Here is a 25176-nt window from a genome sequence, read left to right on the forward strand (position 1 = left end):
ATCCTCCGAGAGACAGACCACACAGCTGGTGTCCTCCTCCATGGGTGGAAGCAGCAGCGTTAACTGTTTTAGGGCTGAGGAGTTGCCACTTTCCAGGCTGGCATCATTTGAGATGGGGAAGTGGCAGCAATGCCCTGGCCTGAGCAAAGTTCTATTTTGTTCTGCTTTGTTTTGTTCTGTGTTATGACATTCATAGTGTCAGCAGGTCTCTGGATCACAAACAGGAATTCTGTCACCTGCTTGGTTTAGCCCTGGGCTCCAGCAGTATCAGAGCTGCCTGCAAGCAAGAGGGAATCGTGTGAAAGACCCATTTCATCACTCTGCACAGATCCATCAAGCTATAAACTGCTGATCACCACTGATGTGTGGGATTTGAAGTGTGGGAGAGGTGAAAGAGTTCTGCCCTTTTGCAGGCATCAGATGCATGTGAGGGTTGAAATCCAAACACTAAGAAACTGGCTTTGCTGAGCTGACAGCACCTGAGAGGCAGCTCAGTGGAACGATTTCTTTTTTTGAATCCAGTAAGAACTCTGTGACTTAGTTTATTAGCTGTGTGTAGGAGGAGGGATCGTGGTATGGTCACAGTGTAGGAACAAGAAATCTAACTGCTATTTCTGGCTCTGCCACAGATATCCTGTCTGCCTGTGGGACACTTCACCTCTGGGGCCCCAGATTAAAATGGGATCATTTAATAATATCACCCTCATGAAAGTTGCTTCTTTCCACCATGAGTAATCCCTCCTAGAAACAGAATGTGACACACTCTTCTTGCTTGTGCATGTGGTGTGTGTGCATTCTGAGTTGGAGAGGTGATACCTTTAAGTATATCAGCCTTCATATTTAATTCTTGCATCAATTTTTTAGGTTCATTCTCTGGCATCTCTTTTTTCCAAAGCTCTGAATTTCAGTTCTCTTTCCACTGGCCTTGGGATTGAAGGGATTAATTCTCCAGCTCAATTCATCCTTTTTGTAGATTTATAATTTCACTCCTTTTATATTTTTCATAGTGAATTTGTGCCAGGAAGTGTTCTCTTTTCCTTAGTTGTAGTTTCCACTGTATTTAATTCAAAAGCTATGGTTTTGCCCCCAAAGTCTTGTAAAAGTCAAAGCCTCTCTCTATTTTCTTCCTTCCACATTTGCAATGTGTCAGCTTTTGTTAGGGGTGGTAGGGAAGGTACAGCTGCTTTTTGGGTATTAAAAGAGGATCTGAGCTTTGAGTATATCTGGAATAAAGTCTGTAGTGCAAAGCCCAGACTGGCTCAAGAGCTGGCTCTGACTTCTTCTAAGCCCCCTCATTCCCACTGCACAAATTTGCTCTTTTTGCTGTTTCTGGGCCAGATCTTCAGGAACAGCCTGTTCTTCCTGTTCAGGGACTCATCACCCCCATTGCCTTCTCTTTCATGGCACATGGAACAAGAAGCTGCCCATAGCCATCACTCTGCTTACTGTTCCCCCAGAGCAGTTCTCACTAAAAAGAAAAACATATTCCTTAGAAAAATTGTTTGGATCAGCCCATCTCCCAGGCCTCACATGGGAGACTTCTCCAGGTGATCTTCTCTCCAAGCTCGCTTTGGCTGTGTCCCCCTGCTGGCTTCTCATCCTTGATGCTCCTCTCAGCTGCTGCTCTGGGCAGCCAAAACGTGGCTGAGAGAAGCCCGTGGTGTTCTCCTGTCAGCACCAGGGACTCTTTGCCTCCCAGGGCCACAGTGTGGGGCTGCCAAGGCAGATAAACCCCAGTCAGTGACCTCGGGGCCTGGGCACCCACAGCCCCAGTGACCTCGCCTTGACGTGGGCTCCAGGGTAGGAGCAAACGCCTGATTCAGAGCTGTCACAATGCACCGGCCCTGGGAGCTGACCACCTTATAACCACCTTATAACCACCTTATAACCACCTTTACAATCAGCTTTATCCAAGCCTTGCATGCCAAATATTCTCAGCCAAGTGCTGCTGATTTTCAGAAAGGAAAAGAATTCTTTTCCTAGCCATGAGCTAGCAGCCAAGAGAAGGAACTTTCCCATGCCAGGTCTGTTGAATTTTAAATGTGAGCTCTGTGGAAATCCAGACCAACACGGACCAGATGTGGTGAAATTGCCCATGAGAAAGAAAGGAAACTTTACAAATCTGAGAGAACATCAAGGTGAAAATTTTGAATCTGAATTCAAGGTTTTCTTTAAAGAATGTTATCAAGTAGCCAAACTATTAAAAAGAGATTTCCCTTAAACCTGAGATGCAGAGAGGATCTCAGAACATCTGTTGATGGGAACTTCCTCATGAACCCCAGTTCAGTGCTGAGGAAACACTGTTTTGGAACAAAACCATGCTTTTATTCCCTTCTCACGAACATTGAATAAATCTTTCTGAGATATTTGAACAGCAGACATTCCGAATTATTTTAATGTTATGAACATACCTGCTGCCTCCTGGCAGTTGCCCTGGGTTTTCAGCCTCTGCCTGTGGAAGCCCTCAATGCTTTTTGATATTTTTTAAATCTCATATTTTGTGATCATCTTATTTCTCTTTGATGCTATTAAAGTGTAAGACAGTGTTTTTTTTTACTTTTTGGTTGTTTTTTGGGGGTTTGTTTGTTTGTTTGTTTGTTTGTTTTTTGGGGTTTTTTTGGGGGGTCAATATGTGTGGATTATTTGATGCTATTAAAATCTATGGCATGAAATGATACATCACTATTTCCCCTGAGTTGAGTAATTACCTGAAATAAAACCTCCAAGCAAACAGGATATGGATCTAAATCCCTCTTAAAGATTGAAAATAAGGTAAAAATGTGGCAGAGTGACTGTGAAACCCAAACATCCTCTCTCCACAGCCACTACCAAGCAGGCAGTATCTGTTTTCTCTTCTGACCTGAGGGGTTAATGGTTGTGGGCTCTGTCAACATGGGGGGTGAGACTCTGGTCCCTAAATGTCAGCCTTAAACTCCCCCCAACCACCATGCAGTTTGTAGCAGACTTGAAATCATTAGTTCTTGGCTTGCAAAATGAGTGTATTTGGAAAAATAAAATGTTCTTCCTTCTCATTTTGCATCAGTCTCTTTGTAATAGGTTGGCTTGCTTGTGTGTCTGTGGTTTGTTTTTTCTAATAAAAGAGACTGAGTAGGAAGGACACTCCAAGTGCCATGTAACAAAATTTGCAGGTTTTTTACTCACCTTCTGATAAAAATGTAAATGCACTTCCTGCCATTTTTGTAGAGTTGTGATGAACTTTATCAGAAATGGAGGGTGGAGGAAGCAGGGGAACAGGAAGAAAAGTCCTTTTGTATTACAGTTAAAATGCTGAATTCCACTGTTTTCTTGGAAAGCTAATGGGGGCTCTGGGTAGGGTCAGGAACCTGATCCACACCAATATTCTAACATCTCTTTATTTTTCTCTACTTTCTGTCTAAGTTTTATATTGAAACCAATGAGAGTTGGACACTCCTCTCGGGCTGGGAGCTTGGCTGAATGATTTGAGAAATGAAAAATTGAAATGATAACTTCTTAAGGGTATTCAACCATGGAGAGTAGAGGAGAGAGGAGAAAAGTGGCCTGGAGACCAGGCAAAATGTGGAGGTGTATGCTGAGAGATGGACAGCCAGGGAGGTCTGGTCTACAGCACTTTGGCTGCTTCTGGCTCAGCTCGACCCAAGGCCTGTCAGTCATCCTCATGTCAGTAAATTCCCATCATGTGAGACTTTCTTGAGCCTTGAATAGGCTTTATGTCTTCATGGTGGGCTGGAAAATGGATGCTACTGCTGATAAGTGCTGTGCCAGCACACTGGAACCTGCCCTCTCCCCTCTCTGTCCTTTGTTGCTACAGAGTGTGCACACTTGAGGTCTTTCGTTTTTGTGTTAAATCTCCACTGTTAATCTCCTTGGTAGGTTTAAGAAAGAAAAGGACAAGTTTAAAAATGCACTTCTGACTCCAGATTCCACATCCTGTTGATACAGCTGTGTTTCCTACTGGATAGCTCTGTAAACACAGAGTTTAACTCTTCAGATCTTGCAGTTGTGTTACTTCAGCATCACCAGTTTCTCTCCTTAATGGAAATTTCTACCTTCTCTGTCCAGACCATCCTTTTTTGTTCCTCCTTCTTTTTACACATCCCCACACATTACATATCCTGTTGTAGCTTAACACTTCATTTAAAAGGAACAGGATTTCCTCTTGCTGTTGGTGAAAACACTTCTGTCCTTCACAATCCCCACTTTATCATATTGTTTTTGTGCAGGGGAAATAATTGCATCTTCTAAGTTTAATCCACAGTAATTGAAATAATTAAATTCCCTGGCAAGAGCACCAGCAGAAAACCAATGTACCAGAATTCTGTAAAGAGAATTTTTAGTGCATGAGATGAGAAAGTGTCTAATAGACCTCAGCTTGGGATAAATTATATTCCAGGGGTGTTCCAGCCCTTCATACCAGAACAAAATCTTCACCTGTGTCTGTTTTCATTCTGGGTCTGCACACTATTTAATAGATGGCAGTGGGGCTATCACACTATTTAACTGATGGCATTTGTGATACCATATCCACTGGTGAGAACCTAGTTGCATCTGACTGCCATCTTGAGTGAAACCTCTTTGCTGCTGGAGCTACAGGCATATCCAGCCTGAGGAATATGCTGGCTGCCAGATCATTGTTCTCCTTATGTGAAAAAAATGGAAAAACCCTTTTTTCCTAAAGTAGGTTTCTTGAAGGTGCTCAACTATGGTGTTCCACCATATTTGAACTCTTCCAGACATATCTGGAAGTCATATTCAGATAAAATCATATGCTAAAAGCTGAATAAGGATATTTCTGTGGGTGAGTGGGTAAAAATTTGTTATTCCCAGTCACAGCAGCAGCAAAGCCCTGGGGTTATAGCCTTTGTAGCAGCTCTGGGTTTCCCACCTCTCCCTCTCCATACTGGTATCTTCATAGGGAACTCTTGGGATCTCTCTCACCTGCATTCATTGCCTTCTCTCTGGCAGCTACATGTTCCTCCATGGTCTGGGCAGCTCACAATCTTCAGAGTTTGGTCCTTGTAGCAAAAGAATTGTTTCCACTCCTGCTCTGCAGACACAGATAGGTTAAAGCTGAGCTTAAACAGCAAAGTCATGCCCGACTCTTCTAATGTAGAGTTTATGTTCTCTACCTTTGGCTGCATTAAAATCAGACATTTTACATACAATTGTCAAGACTCCTGTGAGGTCAATGCAATGATCCCCTCTGCATTTAGCAGAGAGAGGCCTAGGGTTTGCACCCAGCAGCTGTGAATGCAGCTCCTTGCTCAGAGAAGCTGAGTTTTGACTCATTTCACCACTGCCAAAGATCCCAGTGGTCTACTGAGTGTCTCACAAGTGTGGTTACTGCTTATAACCAAACCTGAAATCTTCTACAGCACTGCACAGAGCTGGTGACTTGCTCCAGAACATTTTTGGAGCCAAAACTCTCATACATTTGACTGCCAGGGGGATTTATTTACGAACTAGATCAAATTAATTTGTTGGTGCAAATTATCTTTTATTAGCATAAATATTCCTTTAAGGCATTGATATTTTAGTCATGCTGTTCTGCCTGTCATTTATCCTTTGCAGTGACTATGAGAAGTGAACAAGATGCATCCAATGTGCAATTACCACATGGCTTTGTGGTCTACATTAGAAAAGGAACTTCTCTTTTACAGACTTATTTATAACTATGTCCTATTGCATGGGCATCTCCAGGTCCCAATCAAAATTGATTTCCTCCACTTCTCCTCCTCTCTCCAGCTCTGACTCTCCAGCTGAAAGATTTTGGGTTGTTCAGCCTGGGAAAGAGAAAGCTTCATGGTGGAGTCATTGTAGCCTTCCATTACTTATAAAAGCAGCTTATAAAAAAGAGAGACAGAGACTTTTACATGGGCAGATAGTGGGGAACAGTTTTAAATCAGAAGACATTTACATCAGAAGACATTTACATCAGATATTAGGAAGAAATCCTTTACTGTGAGGGTGGTAAAGCACTGACACAGTTGCCCAGAGAAGTTTTGGACGCACTGCCTCTGGAAGTGTTCAAGGCCAGGCTGGATGGGGCTCTGAGAAACCTGCTCTACTGGATTCTTGCCTTTTCTGGGGGAAATCTGGTCAGATATCCTCTTGAATGTGTAAGAAATTAGTAGCTTCTACATTCACAGAGAAGAAAAATGCTTATTTTATACCTTTAATGGGACAAATTTACCCTCAAATGACTGTGTGCCTCAAAACATTTCCCTCCTGATGGGCTTGTCTTGAAAGCAGATGTTCTTTTCCTTTGTTAATGAAAAGTGGAGCTTGGTTTGCTTGTGGTTGGGCTTGTAGCTTACATGAAGTTTATGACAGCACTAAGAAAATTAATAATATGTAAAAACAATTTGTGTTTTTACATGTCTTATTAGATGATCTCTTGGAAATGCAGCACTGATGTTGATTTCTAGCATGATCCCCAGATAGGTGAAAGTCTCTTGTGAAGAACTCGTCTGTCTCAGATTGGTGCCAGCTTTAAGGGGTAATTTTCATTCTAGATGGCATTCAGTCTGTGGGCTTCTGATGTTCTTTTGCACATGACTTAATTCAAGTACTGTACAGCATTTCACACCTGACCACCACTGAGACTGAGTTGAGCAGCTGGGTAAGAATATCACTTGATCTGTTTTCCTAGATTTCAAAGAAAAAGGATGTTTTTTTTCGACATGATCTGTTTTGGTAGACTACAAACTACCTGTGCAGGCTTGTCACTTGTAACAGATAATAAAAAACTGAGCACAGGGTTGTCCTGGATCTGGTACATCTGGTGATGTACAGATACACTGAGTATCTGAAATTTAGTCTCCTTTCTTCTTACAAAACCTGTACTTCAATCTACTTCAGTAGATTACCATCTCAATTCAGTCTCAATTACCATCTAGAAAAGTTAACAAATTACAGATTTTTTTAGTGTTCTTTTCCATCCTCATAGCTTTAGGCCTAATGCTCTTTGATATCATCATTGGGAAGGGTCGTTGTGTACATGTTTTGGCACTTAATGTCTCTGCTCCACATGTTGACCTAGTAAATTTCTTCAGATAGGCTGGGCTTGTTCCAGGGATTTAGGCAGATAAGTTCAGCAAAGCTTGGGAAAAGCGGGCCTCTAGCTAATCACTGTGCTCCTGCTAAATGATCTCACCATAAAATTGGCAAGGTTCTTTGTGCTGATCTCAGTTTAGCTTCTAATATGAGCTTACAGCAATTCATCATTTCTCTAGCTTATGGACCACCCCGTGTCTGGCTTGCTGCCTACCTGCTGTGCATGGGCTCAGACTCCCTTCCAGCCATGGTCTTCTGTACATTTAATCTCATGCAGTGCTTGCAGCTACATTTATACTGAATTTACAGGTTTTATTTAAAACTCTTAAGTTTATTTTTGCATGTGTGTGTGTTGTTGTTTTGTAGATTTCTGCTTTTCAAGTCAGAAGAAAAAATGCTCAGAAGGTTTGTGTTAGCATTCTGCTGCTTGCTCCTCTTTTTAGGCATCACTGCTGCAAAGGACTTCAGATTTCCTTTGGAGAACCTTTTCTGCACATTCTAAAGCACAGTGACAAAATACATAAGTAAATCTGTTGGGGAGATTTTAAGAGGCAATTGTTTGACGTTGGTACCCTGTGATATGGTTAAAATTTTGGTACCAGCTTTAGGAAGTAAACGGATTAGGAAGATAATGTCTCCCTAGGGAATTCTCTACTTCAGTTCCTCTAGGATGTGGTTTAAAGCAGCATCTGCTCTGTCCTATGTATCATTTTATACTTTCCTCAGATCCCTGAAATGAAGATTGTTTAGATGTGTGTCTGAGTGAATAATTTCACACTGTAGTATAGAGAATTGTCATGGGGATTCTGTCTGGGATTTTGAAAGAGGCAGAAGGGACTTTACATGGTGTCCCACTCTTCTAAGAAAGGGGAACACCCAAGATTCATAGGTGTCCATGTTGAAAAAATGACAAAAGTCCATGAAAGATGACAAAGTTTTATTGATAAATTACTCACTTTGCATGGAAATTGGTGTAAGTTAGTCCCTGTTCTCCTAGTGTAAGCACACAGCAGTGGGGTTTGGATAAAGGAATAGGGTGATAGAGAAAGAGAGAGAGAGATGGACTGGATTAAAGAAGGGGAGAGAGAAGAGGGAAGAGAGACATCACCAGTCCTTATCAGATCCATCTGATAGGGTGTCCCTGTTCCTGAGGCACACACCCCAGGGCTTCATGGGGGTACTATTTTAGTGATAAATCTTCCCTGCCCTGGAAATAAGTTTCTAATTTCCTATGGAAATTATTTAGCATGCACAGACACTCTGTTCTTCTTGACTTTTCTGGAAATGGGTTGGAGGGTTTTGAGGGTATTTAGTGGTCTTGATTCCCCCTGAGCCTGTTCCTCAGCTTCATCCCTGCCCTTGTGCTGTACTGGGTTGTGTTAATCTCCAGGAGCCAGAGCAAGGACATTTATCCCAGAAATGTACTGCCTCTGCCTGCCTATGATCCCTTCTCCAGCCACAGCCTGTTCTTTCTCACAGTGTGTTATTACCAACACCCTTGGTTGGCTCCACAGCTGTTCGGCTGTTGGTGTTTGAGACATCCACATTAGCCCCTTATCTTCTGTGATTCCATGACTTACATGACAGTGAGGGCAGAAAACCTAATCCTTGGAAGCAGTGTGCTGTTTCTGTCCAGCTGTCAGTGTGATCAGATGTCCCCAGAGGGTGATCGGGGAGAAGTAGAAGGTGTTCAGTTCCCCTTTTCCTCTTTGTGACGACCTGGGCACTTCAGTTACCTCATGTTCATGGTTTGTCCCTCACCCTGCCTTAACCATGTCATATGACTTTAACTCACAGGGAGGTTTTGTGGTTTGTCTTCTAGGTGAGTGTCTCTCTCCTCTGCACCCTCAGTGTGATGACAACACTCATTCACTTCCCAGATGTCTTAGCACTGCCATGATCCTGTTTTCAGGGATTTCCAGATGCCTGCTGCTTATTCAGAACATCAGTCAGACCACTTGCTGTCTGGATGCATCTTCAAGTCATGTTTCCCTTCTTTCATTTAAATACTATTCCATTTGATCTTTGGAATTTAATCTGTTTTTTTCTCAGAGGACCTCATGGTGGGGAATATCAGCTGAATTTTTTACAATACAGATGTGAAAGTATCACAAGCTGAGCTGAGTTGTGGTGGAGACCACGGTGCAAGTCTTGTCCTTGCAAGCACAACACAGCAATCATGTGGATGGGGTTTGTCACTGCTGGTACTTAGAATTGCACTCTTGCCATTATTCTTTTCCCCTGCTTGGTGTAAGATAAAATTTGATTATACTCCTCTTCCACTCTGTGTTTCGCTGCTTTCCTGACTTGGTTTTCTAGAAAGAGCCACAGGCACTAGTTAAAGTCTGGTTGGATATTTGGATTTCATGATTCTGTGAAGAGAAGCTGCTTTCCTCACAGAAGTATGGCCAGACCACACCCAGATCAGGCAACCATCCACTGTGCTGTGGATGCCTTTGCTTCAAATGTACAAATGCTGCTTTACTGATACATTTGCACGCACAGAAGCAGCTCACTTCAGATGCTACAAGAGTTCTGTTCCATGATTTTGCCTGGCAAAGGGTGAGATAGCACATACCACTTCAAGCTGGATCATAGTGTTCTGCAATGAGACTCAGGATTAGTTTCTACATACTCCTCAAGTATGCAGAAGTCTGACATCTTGGCGTGAAATACCCTTTTGTGATGGGACTCTATATCTAGAAATGCTGCTGTTTATTCAGACAAGTTGTAGGCTTTATCTGTTTTTTTACTTAACCAGAGGGATGTAGCAGTGCAAAGACTGTTCATCTTTCAGTGAGAATCTTGAGGTGGTTTTGATATAATGATACAACACTGTATTAAATGGCAGCTATGTTTTTTGGATGAAACCAGGCATGCCATGTGTTCCAAAGGGGCTATTAAAGTAGCAGTAGCAGCAGCTTCTTTTTCCTTCCAGCTACAAAATCAGATTTATGGTATGTTTCCTGTTATCAAATAAAATAATAACCTGTCAAATAGGTTTGTTTGGCTGGGCTTATGATAGGAGATGGGATGGTCCTTAAAAATAGAATTCCTTTGTCTGCATTATATGCACCATTTAACAAATAGATCAGTATTTATTCCCCGAGCCAGAAGCAGACTTTAGGTGGCACAATGCAGAACTGAATTGGGGAAGATGTCCTGTAGGTGGTTTGGATTTGGGGACATTTTCACGTGTGGATTTGGCAAGGTGTACATGCACAGGCTGCCAGGAACACTAATTGTCCTTGCCCTCTGGAGCAACATGTGAGGATGGATAATCCAGGGCCTCCCTGGACGACCTGTCCTGGTGGTGCTAGTAACAAAGTTGTGTTCAGAACCTCTGCTAGTAAAGAAGTTGTGTTCAGAACCTCCCCAACTATATTTTGTGGCTTCTGCCCATTGTTTCACCCTTTGCTATCACTGGGGAGAGAGGACTGAGTGCAGCCCAGCTCCCTCAGTATCTTCTCCTTTCAGCCTCTGACCATCTTGGGTGCCATGCTCTAGACTGCAAATTCCCAGATAGACCACTTGAAGTTAGGGTTCAAGACTGTAGTCCAGGAAATCAAGTGTTCTATTGATATCTCACCAAAACCAGATTATTTTCCATATTGGATCTAAATAAACTTATTAACATAAAAATTGCAAAATGAGAGCACTTAATATGGATTTCAAGGAGGAAGAAACATTGATAGTTGAAAAATAAAGTGACCAACACAGAAATTCAGAGCTAGAGGGAAGTAGTTGTGGAAACTTGATATGGAGGGAAAATTGCTATTTAAGGGAAATAGGGATGCATGACTTCATCAGTTAATTAGCAACTCCAGGGAAAAGCAGATATTAGGTCACATAAATTGTTTCAGATTAGAGAATTTAAATAACATTGAAATTTAAAAATGGAAAGTAGTTTTAAGTCAAAATTCCCTGCATTGGAACAGAAATAGAAAATTGAGGATACTTGAAAATGCAAATTTATATTTTTATTTTAAAAAATCATGAAAACCAAGATAATATTGAAGAAATTCATGAAATCTGCACTGTTCTTGCCATGGGGAAAAGACACCATAACCAAACAAACAAATAAGTAGAGCTTTTTAGTTTGTCTTTACTTTTTATTCACAGCATGGAAGAATGTCCCCAAGAGGGTAAGAAGATGAAAAATATCTTCCTTTTGATTTCACAGCCATGACTGAAAAGGAGATAAGCAAATGCAGAACAATGGCAGAGGTTTTACTGTACAAGTGTAGAGTAAAACCTCTGCCACAGCAGTCTGCTCCTGTCTGGCAGCTGGAACTGATACTGGTTTTGCTACCCAGCTTTTGGCTGATAGAGCCATATCTTGTACTTGTACGGTTTTAGGATGGTTTCAAACTCTGTGATCTTGGATGGTCCACACACATTTTCCCTTTCCTAAAACTGAAGTCTGTCTGCTTGTACCTTCTGGAGACTTTTCTCATTGCTCCTCCAGATGTTCCCTGTTACTTTTCAAACACCAGTTCAAGCTTGTTTCACAGGATGAGCTCATTGCAGCACAAGACATTAAAATGCTCTTAGAGCACAGAAATTGTGCTGTTTAATATCTCTGTTAGAGTCAGCGGTGGCTGTGTCAATTTGTTAATGATGCCCAAACATTTTTAGGTCACCCTATTCTAAGTGCTTCTACTGGGACAACAGTTATAAAACATCAGATTGCTTTCTAACAGGGAAGTTTTTTCCCTCTGAATACTCCACGGAAAAATATGAAGAAAAGGAGAGGTCACACTGAGTTTGCCAGTATAAGCAATTTTTGGCAAAGAGATGAATGTATGTAATCTTTATGCTGTAATTGTCTAAACTGAGTTAGAAAAGACTATTCCAAACATCTGTCTACATTCTTCCCACAGATACATTTCCCAAAATAAAGTTACGGGAAGCTGATTTCTCATAATTCATGGATCCACAGACATAAAATGGTTGGCTCACTGGGGATATTTTATTTTCTTAGGCTATTGGGTGTTTTGCTTGATGCAAAACGTTCTTTTCTGCTCAACCTACCATACACAGCAAGAATAAATCCAGCTGGCATCTGACATCTTTAAAACTGTCTTAGATCTTCTGGGTTCAGAGTCTGTTATTTCATAATATGTCCAGGAGATTTCATGTCTGGGATCAATTTTAATGAGGTATCGAGACCCTCATGCATGGGGAAGCTGAGCCCTGCATAATCATATTTTCCTCTGACCATTAAATTACGTGTCTTGCAGAATCAGATTTATATCTCTGTCCTGATACTACTTGTCCCTAGCATTAGCTTGTGACAGTTTATGAGCATTCATGGGGACTTAGGGATTTGTTGCAAGAGTTTAACAGCGAGGAAGTCCTGATGGTACTGTGATTACTGCTGATCTCCCTGTAAGAACTGGCTCTCTGTTAACCCATCTGTTTTGGCTATAATAATAATGCATATATTCAGAAATATTCAGCACAGAAGTTTCAGCTGAGAAAAATCAAGAACAAATGTCTACCCTGAGGGCTTGATTTAAGCCCACGGATGTAAGCCAGGTCCTGTTTTACATTGCTCTCTCTCTGACAAGCATTATGAGTTTTTAACTTCTGTCAGTTCTGGAATGAAACTAAGCATTCTCTATGCTTGCTTAGAAATACAACTGAGGGATGGAAGGGTATGTGGCTTTATTTAATGAATTGTTTATATTTCATTTTGTCTTTTCATTTTTTGCTTATTTATTGAGCTCCAGATGTTGTGTTCCCCTGGGAATGTTCTATATCAGGGTGTTAGAAACTCTGGGAATGTGTATGAGTCTCCTGGGGTGTCATTAAAATAATTTTGGATAATGGGAATACTTAGGGTGGTTCTTGGAACTGGAATTGACTCTACAGGCATTTCTACTTGGGCTGTCTCAATAGTTCAGCCAGTAGGTGGAACCAGGGGAAAGCAGATGTGTGTTATGTACAAATGCTCAGCCCTTTCCTAGGAGATACATCCCAAAGTGTCTGCATAAAACTGTGTTTTTAACTTCAGTGTTCTTGTTTAGAACAGTCAGACTCCAAATCTGGTCTTACTTCTAAACAGTGACAGGATGACGTTGTCAGACCTTGTAGTACAGAGAATGTTTTAATAAAATTTCCTCACTAATCGTTTTCACTTGTGAGTATGTCAGAGATAGAGAACAGGATAATCCAGATCACATCATATCCCTCCATCCACAACATCTGGCATTTGCTCAGAAAGGCAGTATCAGAAATGTAAGTTAAAACTATTTCTTTAATGTATTCTACTGTGAGAAATTAAATGTAGTCTGCCCAACAACATGTATCCTGCAAAACACATCTTGGGCAGCTCTGACTGAAATGAAAAGCTCTCCTTTGAGACTAAATTACCACAAAGGAGAAAACAGTGGAAGCTAATAAAGTACTAAGTTTTCTGCTGCTGTGGAACCACCTCTCCAGCTCTCTTGGCAGCCAAAGGAATCCAATTTAGAAGTCACCATCCTGTCTAAACATTTCGCATCAATAAACTGGAAGGGAAGAACAGGGATAGCTTCTCCCTACCTTCACCCAGCTGATGAAAAAAATACTTGAAAGAAAAAAGTTTTAAGAGTAAGATCTTGCAGCACTGAAACAGTAAAATCAATACACATGAATATATTTTTAAGCATCTGTAAAAGCTGGAATCAAAGGGGTATATTGTGATGCTTTGCTGTTTTAAAGCAAAGGTAGAGGCTTCTCACGTATTATGTAAAAGTGCTGCAATAAGTCTGCCTAGCTTGTAGTTTGGGCTATATACACTGGTTTCAACACCATAGCTTGGTTCTTCCAGTTTTAAAAACTAAAACATACTTATAATTGCAGTATTTTTCAACAGATTGAAAATACATGTTGCCAGCAGGAAGAACGTGCTGCTGAAATGCTGCTATCCATTTCATATCTTGAAACTTGGTAGTAAAACTCCTGGCTATTAAAAATACTGAGTTTGTGGCTATGGCAGACAGTGGGTAACTTTTTTTTATTTTCTCCTTGTCTTCTCTTGAATGTAAAGACAGAAATTAGCTGGGAATTGTTGCTAGAAATCTGCTCTGCAGATGCAAAAAGAAAGTAATTTTGGAGCTTGCCAAGCATAAATCAGGAGTGACTTTAATAGAGAATTATCAGGCACAGCAGGGTGAGAAAGGCTTCATCTTGTTTTAATGAGGATGGGCTTGTATTTTCAGAAGCAGAAAAATTAGAACTCATTAATAATTTTGGTGGAATATTTTCTCCTTGGCACCCAAGATAACAAATCCGCAGACTCCAAGATTAAAGAATAATTAAATGAAATAGGTTAATTACCAGTACTTCAGAAAATTAATTTCCTAACAAGCATATTCTTTTATATTTCGGATATTTTAAAATAAGCTTGTCAAATCCCCACTACTGTGACTTTTGGTGTTCATTTTCGCTTTGCTCTTATCTCTTTCTTAATCTGAAATCTTATTTCAGATTTCTTACAAAATCATTGTCCTCCTCTGCATTATATTGACCCTAAATACATGAGTCCTGAAACCATCAATTACATGGGTGGATTTTTTTGTTTGTTTGTTTGTTTGGTGGTTTTTTCTAGTGAAGGATGGCCGTTGGGGAAGGCTCTTACAGTGTGATTTCCTGTTGATAGCACTTATGGAAAGCATTAGTCATGATGATTTAACCAACATACTCATTAAAATGGAAGGGTCTATTTTCTAAAATGTTCTGGGACATTGAAGTAGTAGAGCTGGATGACTTTTCCAAAGAGACTTAAGTATTCCAGTGATGACAGCTGACCATGGAAATGTGAAACCCAATACTTTTATAAATCTCCTGAATGGTTTTTCCCTGAGTGAAGGTCTGAGGGACTTAGGAGGGGAGAGGAGGAAAGCCTGCAAGGCTGTACAGATTGTGCACTTTTAAAGGCTCCAGTGGACAACAGTTTCCAAAGGCTGGGTTTTGCTTAGGTGGTGATGGAGCCTAGGACATGATGCCAACTCCATCACTCCATGCCTTCCCTGTTTGTAAAATCCAGGAGTGATGGTTCTCTGATGCCTGTCCACACTGATTATCTGAAGATGCTCATGTGCACTATCCATCCAGTGGACTCAGCCACACCACTGGACAGTTCAGCCAGCACATCCAAGATCCACAACAGTTCCTCACTGTAAGGACACTGGAAAGGCTTCCCTGGCCAGCTCAGGTGTCAGACAGAGAGGAAGGGCTGTTGAATAATTTATTCTAAACTCCTGTCTCTCACAAGCCACCAAGTGTCTCCCAGCTATTCTGTGCTTTACAAGAATTCAGCCTCATCCCTTCACATATTTACTAAACCCACAGGAGCATGAGAGCTCCTCTTTGCTACGTGTGCTGGCTCACAGACACGTTCATATCTGCACAGGGAGAAGCTGCTTGCTCATGTTGACAGTAGAAACAAGGGACAGTGAAGGGATTTACTTACAGGGTTGGGCTGTGGCAACGATCTCTTTAAATAGCTGTGTGACTTTTGTCTGTATATCTGGATCTGATTATTAAGCACTTTTTTTAATGATCAGCAACAAAGTAAATAGCTTTATTGCACTTGAGAAGGCCTCTCTTCTCAAGTGGCAGATTATTGCACCTACTCAAATGATTGTGAGTGGAATGAAAAATCCTACCATTAAAAGGCCAGGGCTTTTCATCAATCTGAATGTTCCTCTTTTAACAACTCTTGACAGCATCAAGGAGCCTAAAAGTGGGAGTAAGTGATATTGGTATGTTTTAGTTTAAACAAGAGTTTAAAGGTGTTTTTAAGCCTACTTTAGGGCCAACTGTTTGTAAAGGGGGCCTTAATGGAATTGGGAATTAATGCCCAGAGCAAACACATTGTCTATTTGGCAGTGATTAGCAATGTGTTCACAATTTAGTATTCTAAATATAGGATAACCAGTTTCCAAGATATTTAAATACACCTTCAGATACAGCAGTAGCGGGCTTAAAAATATACTTTAATAAAATCTGAGCCTGCTAACAAAGAAATTGTAAAAGACAGTAACAGGACTTTGCAGAGATATCCTCATGGATAGTTCACTAGCTGTGGGGTCTTTTCCCACAAACTCTTGGGTGAGGCATTTTCTTCATGGAGAGTTTCTGGAAAGCCTTTTGTTTGAGACATCTCAAACTGCAAAGAGAAAAAAAAACACTGGGAATATAAAGTACAGTACAGGGAAGGGAGAAATGGAGGGAATTGCCTTAGCAATTTCTAGAGTTTGACTTTCCTTCTTTGAAGTTTTTAGGGTTACGCACTTATTTTTTGCAGCACTAGAAAGAGCTTCTAGACCACATGTTCCCCAGCAGCTCCTTCTGCTGTTGACATCATGGGAATAACTCCATTTGCTTCTGTGCCTGAGATACTGTGCCCTGCTTGGTCCCCGTGTACAGCACAGGTTTTCTTTGCAGTGATCCCCTTAGAAAAATGAAATCTTTGCTTTGTTACTTGCCTGATTTGCACCCTTCCTGCACCACAAGCATGGCTGGTGCTGTTAAATGTCATCCAGAGTTTGTTGTCTAGGCATTTGAGAGCTCAGAATGCAATGAGCCTCTACCTTCCTTGGGTTTTGATATGAACTATGGCATCCCAGTACTCCATGATATTGGTAATAGTGACCTGCAATTGCATCACTGTGTTACATGAAATCCCTTTCCTATCTTGATTAACCTTGATCAGGTTTTTTATCTGATTATCAAATTTTGAATTGACTTGCTGGTTTGTTGAAGATTTTTTTTTACTCATAAGACCTGAGGGGATTTTAACTGAAGAGTAAGCAGGACACATTTCTCTGTAACGCTCTCCAAGCTGTGTTTCTTTTTTTGCAGGCCACTGGCCAGACCTCCCTCACCATGACCAGCACTGTCCCAGCCACGACAGAGACCTACACACGGACTCAGTACTGCAGGTGGCCCTGCGAGTGCCCCAGGTCCCCACCCCGGTGCGCGGTCGGCGTCAGCCTGGTCACGGACGGCTGTGACTGCTGCAAGACGTGCGCCAAGCAGCGAGGAGAGAGCTGCACGGAGGCCGACACCTGTGACTTCCACAGGGGCTTGTACTGTGACTACAGTGGAGACAGACCTAGGTACGAAATAGGAGTATGTGCACGTAAGTCATGTACATATATTTTTGACTTAGATATACGCTGGCGGCTCCCATCACTCTGAGCAGGGGTTGAGATTTATCTCATTTTAGATACCTGGCTTCGCGCTTATCAGCTCCTCCGTGCATCATCTTCCATTCCCTTGTAGCTGTCTTTGTTCTCAGGGCAGTTGGCTGGATGAGAAATGACATCTGAGTTCCTGCCTTTTGATTTGGCTGCAGCCAAGAGCAAAGACCAACCAGCACTTGTGTAAATAGATTATTGTGTACTCCCTGTAATGGGAGGAGGTGCTGTAGTAGGTTGGGGATGAAGGAAGGATAGGCAGGCAGCTGGATTTAAAGACAAGCAATATGGGCCCCTACATGAAAGCCATGATATTAAGGAGACACTTTGGCTAATTCCCTATAGCGGATACCTTAGAAGGATAGCACGTGGTCTGTAGAATACCCTTTTAATATGGTCACTAATGAATCATTGCCTATCAGAGCTTGTCAGCTACAAATTGAGGTTTAAGCCCTAATTTTACAATGGTTACAATCACATTAGCTGTTATGAGGAAGAAGGATTTCTAGCCATCTCTGATAGCAAACTCTTGGTTCTGTGACACTGGAATGCTTTTCAAGAATAAGCACAAAAAGAAATTAGGTAGTGTTTTATGTATTAAGAGTATATTCACTTGTTCTGAGTTCCAGAACATGAGGGGACTCTGATCCTCTCATAAAAGTCAGAAATTATTGAAAATTATTACTCTGGGAATGATTAAAAGCGAAAGGATCATCAGCACAAGCACACACATTGCTGATTGAAAAGGCTGAGAACATATGGTCATGGCTTTGGGTTCATAAACAGGAAAAAGCCATTCAAATGGAGGGGCTTCTGGACTGGAACATGAAAACAAATTATTTAAGAGAAAATGTAAAGGTGAAAGGAAACCTGGAGGAGAGCTGCCTGTGAGATGGAGTAATAGAATAACTGATCCACAGAAGAGGAAAAAGCTTGCAAACTGTGGGCTTCAATAAACTTAGAATATGAGCAGAGGTTACACAAGGGACAGGTTTGAAGAGTTAAGAAGTTCAGGGTAAGGTGGCAGATTCTCACAGAAGTGATACTAGGCATCGCTCTTCCTCAGCAGAAGGGTGGGAAGTCTAGTAAGAAATGACCTTGGCTTTGCACTGGCTCAGGCACACACAAAAAAAAAAAAAAAAAAAAGCAAGTATGCAAAAAGCGCAGTCTGACCAGATTTTTGTAGGATACAGGCAAAATAACAACAAGAGAAGTTACGTGCTAGGAGCTGTAAGCTTAAACAGTGATTTTCAAGATTAGAAAAGATTAAGGTTAAGAAAAGAGGATATGAGATCATTTAAATGTATTGTCTGGAGTGTGTGTAGAACATTCATGAGAGGTCTGCAAGAGCAGGTTAGACAAACATTGTCAAGAATGACATCGTTACAGCTGGGAGAGGAAAACAGGCTGGATGTTGTCTCAAAGCTAACAGGCTTCCTAGGCTTCTTTAAAGGCCCTCATGTTGCTTTGCATTTGTTTATTTATTAAAATGGTTGTTTTCTTAGTTGGATATACTTTGGTTTTTGCAGTCCCCCCACACATCACAGGCACTTGGTGTGCCAGTGGCAGCAGCACTTGCTGAAGGAAGACTGACTCCCAGCTTTTCCAGCGAGCTCTGGAGGGATTCCCAGGCTGTGTTCTCACTTCCCTACTACCGTGACAATATGTGACATTTATGGTTATGTGGCATTCATGGTTATTTGGTCAGCAGCATTACGGTGTGCACAGCTGAAGGGAACCAGAGGAAGGTCTTCCATGGTTAGGATGTGAGGCAGATTGTCTCTGGCTGCCAGAGAAACCTGTGGCCTTTCCCTTGTTTTCAGCACCTAGGGAGGGGTACAGGACAGGGGCTGCTGATGTGTTCTTTTTGTACCTGGGCCATATAGAGGCTGCATCACCCAGCTCTGAGCTGCATCACCACCAGCTTCTGTCCTGACCTGGTGACTGAAAGCTCCTGTGAGTGGGAATCCTCTGCTGGGTGTTGGGGACTAACTGCTGTGAGGAATTGGACTTGAATATGGATACTTTTGGCTAGATCTAGAGAATCCAGGGTGTGAAGGGCTACAGAAACAATATAATTTATGGAAACTAAAGACCCTGAAAGAGTTAGGAATATGTGTTGGGAAAGGGAGTGAGGTCAAACTGGGGGAAATTCAGGCTGTATCTGGACTGCCATGATGATATGTGCCCCAGGATCTAATCTCACAGATATCAAATAGGAACCGGGTGGGAGTCACTGCAGCTCTCCTTTTGTTGTTGGCTTTTCTCTGCAGCAAAGCAGAGGCAGCAGGTGCTGAGCACAGGCCCAGGGGGTGAGACAGCTGTTATGCATGTGGGGCTGGGAATAGGGATGGCCTCCAAATTGCTTTATTTTGATGCAGACTCTGTGAGGTTCTTCATGAAGGCATTCAACAGCCCCTTTGTCTGTGTTTGGGGATGTTCTTGTGGTGATCCTCTTGGTTTATGAGACCTGCAGGGGACTAAATTAACATAATCCAGGAGAAATATGCTCGTAGGAAAACACCAGGAGATACAGCATTTTTTGAACTGTCATAATCTGTATGCATACCTAGAAGTCTCTCTGAATTCTCAGGCCCAGCTCCAGCACTAAGTGATTGCCTTTTCAGTACAAGGCTTAAGCATTACAAAAACTGGAGCTGAGTGTGAGCTGGAGATCTAGATCTGTGCTTGAAATTCCAACAGCTCTCATTTTTGTGCAGAAGAAGGGATTTGTGCTTGATGTTTTCATTTAGCTCATTCTAAAAATAGGAAGCTTTTGCAGAATTTTCATCCAGCATTTCAGTTTGTGTTTTCCTGAAGCAGCTCCTTTTCTGACCAGACTCAAAACAAAAGTGACCCAACCAGTGTGTGAGCAGTGCCTCCATGTGACTAAACAAGAGACTAAAGTTTGAATTTTCCATTGAAAGCCACTGCTTCCAAATAAGTGTCTATAATTTAAAACAAACAAAAATGCTGCTCTGTGATTCCTGTTCATGAACAATCAAAAGACTTGACTTTTTAAAGTGATTTTATATAAAAAATTATACATCAAATATTTATTTTCATGGATTTATAACATGTACTTAATTTTCCAATAAAACTGCTCTGTGATAAACTGGGTAAGATCCAATTTCCTAAATATAGGGATCCAGTGCCATTTAAGTGCTCCATTTACTCCCTTGTTTGTCCTCCTCTTTTGCTTCAGATATACACAGGTGTTGTGAATGGCTGTGTCATGTGTGACTCCATGAAGTCCCCTTATATGTCTCTGAAAGTCTCAAATTTCACTAAATATCTTTTTTAATTACTTTGATTTTTTCCCCTGTGGGTAATTCCTACCATCATGCTATGAAATTATTTTGGTTTTTTTAAGTAAGAATTTGTGGATAAAACTTGTTTTATTTCCTAACTTATTTTTTCATTGAAGCAATAAAACGTTCTCTTTTTTTTGCTGTGATTTAGAATGGAAACAATTTCCTAGATGGTGTAACTACACATGGTGCAGCATCAGGCTGAACACGTGGCTCTGCAGCACTGCCAGCCCAGGGATCAGCTTGGTAAAGGACCACATTGGAGCTGTTTGTTGCCAGCATTATTTTAATGGTGCTCTGTGTGTTTTTCTCTCTTTTCCTTTATTTTCAGAGATTGTTGGTGTAGGATGTGTCCTCAATGGAGTCAGGTATAAGAATGGGGAGACATTTCAGCCCAACTGCAAATACAACTGCACATGCATTAACGGGGCTGTGGGCTGTGTTCCCATGTGCACAAACTCACGTCCTCCACTTGTCTGGTGCCCAAACCCAAAGCTGATTAAGATGGCAGGGAAGTGCTGCGAGCAGTGGGTTTGTGATGACTCCAGGAAAATCAGGAAGACATCTCCGCGCCACATCTCCTCTGCAGGTATGGCAGCAATGAAGTAGATCTCTCCTTTGCCATCTGGCAGAGTCTACAAGCAAAGTATCAGTTTGTACTGCCAGACCTGGCAGGTGTCTAACCTTTGTAGGGGAGACACAGCCTCCCACACAGCATGTGCTGAAGGACAGGATAGGCAAACACCAGTGGAACTCACTAATAGCAATATGGATTTGGATGCCCCATCCCTGGCAGTGTTCAAGGCCAGGCTGGATGGAGCCCAAAACAACCTGATCTAGTGGGTGCTACCCCTGGTCATGGCAGGGGAGTTCATTGAGACGATCTTTAAGGTCCTTTCTAACACAAACCATTTCACAATTTTATGAATATGATATTCATCAAACATACTTGTACAACCATTCTGGAATTCTGTGTGCCAAAGCCCCCTTTGAAGGACACATCTTCTGGAACTTTGAAGATATCAAAAGTCCATTTTAATTTGTCATTTTAATTTTTTTTTCCTCAGTCTGGACCCTCTGGGAAAGAGAATGGACTCAGTTATTTTGGGACTGAGGCTTTCTGTCCAGGTTATATTGCTATTGTAGAGCAATTTTAAAGCCCCTGTATATTAGGATAGGTCTTAGGAGACTCAAACTTACACAACACCCTGAAGGCAGTTATTGTGTGGAAATTTTACTGTGAGTTGGGCTAAGTTGTCTTTGTGGTGATACACCTTTTCATCAACTCTGAACTGATGGCGTCATTAAACATTCTGTCCTCATGCTCACATTTATAGTAATGATCACGTAACCCACTTTACAGAGATGGTATCATTTGCCTCAAACATGGTCCCAAATGCTTAGGACGGATTCAACTTACCATATGTCTTAAATTTATTTTCAAAATGCCCTGTAGTGGCATTAGCCACATTAGCTCCATGTTTTGGACCATCTCACAAAAGCAGAGCTCAAGGAGAGATAGAATTGTTGTAAACAAAGATTTTGGCTCCTTGGCGGTAAGAGCTTTTCCCCAAACCTTGGTCTTTTGTTGCACAAAAAAAACCCCTCGGTCTTCATTTGTGAGTTAAAACCACCAGAGTTTAGCCCTCACTTCTCTGTCCCTGATAGCTCTGGAATGTGGGGTGGATCCAAATTCAAAATATCTACTACTGAAACTGGCCTTATGTCCTCATGGCCTCTGTCCCAAAATGGGCAAAACATAGCTTTACTTTCCTGACTTTTCTCCTGAAAGGAGAAGTCAGAGTAGCATTCATTACATTTTAATATAATAATCAATATAATAATAAATATAATAGTGAGCAAGTGCAATGCAGCAGTTTGTATCAGAGTTTTGCCTGTGGACTGTCCTGTGAGCTGTCAAGCAGTGGGGACTTTGGCTGAGGCTGGGACAGAACCATAACTGGGGTTGTTGGCTGCTTTCAAAACAGAGCCCACCCTTTCTTCAAATGGCTGCTGAGCTCTCTGAGAGCTATTGAAGCTGTTCTTCCTCCCAGTGAAAGGCTGTGGCTGCTTCCCAAGCCCTCTGCCATCCAGCAGAGACTGTTGACCGCTTTCTGCTATGGGGAACCAACTGAATGGGCTCAGAAACAAACCTTCATGGTGAGATCAGATCTCATCCCCTTTCTCCACCCGCTGGCTCAGGCTTCTGTAATTGTTTATATTGTGGCAGCACCTGGGGGTCCCAGACAAGGGCCCCCTTGTGCGAGGCTGTGAAGGGGAACAAAGGAATGAGCCCTGGCCCCGAGTGCTCGCAGCGATGGAGAGTCTGACACAAGTAGGTCAGCACAAAGGGGGTGGGATGAGGGAGTTCACAGGAATGCTGAGCCACTTTGCTGTAGTTTAATTATTTGGGTTAGTGGTCTGAATGTGCAATGAGCTGGGCAGAGGGTGTTTAATATGTAAAGCTGCTTGGGCTGAATAATATGGGGTTAATCTGTGTCGGCAGCATACGAGGGAGAGGATGAAGCCTGGCAGAAGAACTGCATTGTGCACACCTCACCCTGGAGTCCCTGCTCGAAGACCTGTGGGCTGGGCATCTCCACCAGGATTTCCAATGACAACGACCAGTGCCGGCTCCTGAAGGAAAGCCGCCTGTGCAACATGAGGCCCTGTGAGGTGGATATAACCCAGCACATCAAGGTGGGGACTGTTTCTTTGTGCACCCCTCGAGCTGCATGGACATCAAGTCAGCCTTTGTTTGGCAGCGTGCAGGCCTCATGAGGCTGCATTGTACATGGACTTACTGTGCTGCACAGAGTTCCAAAATATGTTCTGCCTGTGTTGGTATGAAAACCTTTCCCTGAGAGTTTCAGCTCCAGCCAAAAGGTCCTTGCAAGGAAAGTCAAGCCAAGCCTGCTGTGCTCAATGCTGGCTTAGACAGCCGTGTACTCAGCTGGCAGAAAAGCAGTGCTGCACGTCTGGTCATGGCTATGAACTCTATTGTGCAAGTATCCTACTTGCAGCTTTTGGGTTCCTACATCTAAACACGTAAATCTTTCACACTGCCTAGGTCAGGGCTGTAAAATCTTCCTTAAGCTACAAATCCCTTTAAACATAGGAATCATAGAATAGAATAATAGAATCCTTAAAGTTGGAAAGGATGTCCAAGATCAGTAAGCCCAACCTTCGACTGAATACCACCATGCTTGATAAACCTAACTGCAAAATGCCACGTCTATTTGTTTTTTGAATATTTCCAGAGATGGTGACTCTATCACTTCCCTGGGCAGCTTTTTCAAATGCTTAACCACTCTTTCAGTGAAGAAATTTTACCTGATATCCAACCTGAACCTCTCATGGCACAATTTGAGGCTATTTCTCTTTGTCCTACCACTGTTTACCTGGTAGAAGAGGCTGAGCCCCTGTCCCCCTGATCTCCCCTTCCTAGCCACAGCCTTTCAGGTAATAGTAAAGAGCAAGGTGGGTTTTATGTCCTACCTGTATCAGCACTGAATATGAAACTCTTTGTTTTTATTTTCTTCTCTGATTTAGCCTGGGAAGAAGTGCTTGGCTGTCTACAGGGCGAATGAACCCATGAACTACACCATCTCTGGATGTGTGAGCAAAAGTCCCTACAGGCCCAAATACTGTGGTGTCTGCACAGACAACAGGTGCTGCACACCCTACAAGTCCAAGACTATTGAAGTGAGATTTCAGTGCCCAGATGGAACTGAGTTTTCATGGAAAATTATGTGGATCAATGCTTGTTTTTGCAACCTGAACTGCAGGAACCCCAATGACATCTTTGCTGACTTGGCTCATTACTATGATTACTCTGAAATCGCTAATTAAATTGGCTGAATGCTGGAATTGACCCTTTGCTCTGATTTTACAGAGGTTTTAAAATAAAAGGAGAATCTTCATACATTGCCAATGTGCAATTTGTTTTTTTCCCAAGTTAGGATGTTTATGCCTTGAGAGGCTACCTAGAACAGAGGCTAGATGGTGTTAAAGGAATAAAGTATTTATTTAAAGGTGTTTATTAAAAAGACCTTCAAAGAATACACCCTGGGCAGTACAAGAGCCCAGTCAAGGCTATACCCAAGATGGACAACTGGTCATGAGTTTTCACACTTTTATAAGTTTTGGCCCATTTACATATTGGGTTAATTGTCCAATTCCAGCTTCAGGTTATGCAGTCCCACCCTGCCAGTTTGCTCTCCTCAATTCCTGGTTGTTTTTACTTTTTGGGCCTGAAGCTGCAATAGTATCCTTGGTTCTTGGGCTGGAAAAGGATTGTTTTGCCTAATGAAACTGTGAAGAGAACTTGCTAACACTTTATATGAAGTTCAGAGTTATATACTAATGCAGTACAGAATCTGGAAAATATGAAAGCTAAAACTTAAGGCGTCAATGTTAAATCTCTTTGTTTTGTCACACTGTTTTCGAAGAGGCCTTGAACAAACAAGATTTTTAACTCTAATAGATCTTCATCCATTAACAGGAGCCAAAAATTCCTTTATGCACTGATGCTGGGGCTTAAATGACAGTTCTGTCATTTACTAAGCCAGCAGTTTAATTGCCCATAGAAAAGAACAGTACACTAGTATGACAGC

General features: G+C 41.9%; 1 protein-coding gene across 1 annotated transcript in view; it reads left to right on the plus strand.

Moving 5' to 3' along the window:
* The window catches only part of CCN4 (cellular communication network factor 4), a 33952-nt gene extending 9354 nt beyond the window's left edge, over positions 1–24598 (plus strand). The window contains exons 2-5 of the mRNA XM_053958878.1: positions 16912–17191; positions 20892–21149; positions 23067–23260; positions 24113–24598. Coding sequence (XP_053814853.1) covers positions 16912–17191; positions 20892–21149; positions 23067–23260; positions 24113–24412 — 1032 coding nt within the window. The 3' untranslated portion in view covers positions 24413–24598. The remainder of the gene's footprint in view (positions 1–16911; positions 17192–20891; positions 21150–23066; positions 23261–24112) is intronic.
* Positions 24599–25176: the final 578 nt, after the last annotated feature.

The sequence above is a fragment of the Vidua chalybeata genome, chromosome 1 (assembly GCF_026979565.1).
Source record: "Vidua chalybeata isolate OUT-0048 chromosome 1, bVidCha1 merged haplotype, whole genome shotgun sequence".
Lineage (NCBI taxonomy): Eukaryota > Metazoa > Chordata > Aves > Passeriformes > Viduidae > Vidua > Vidua chalybeata.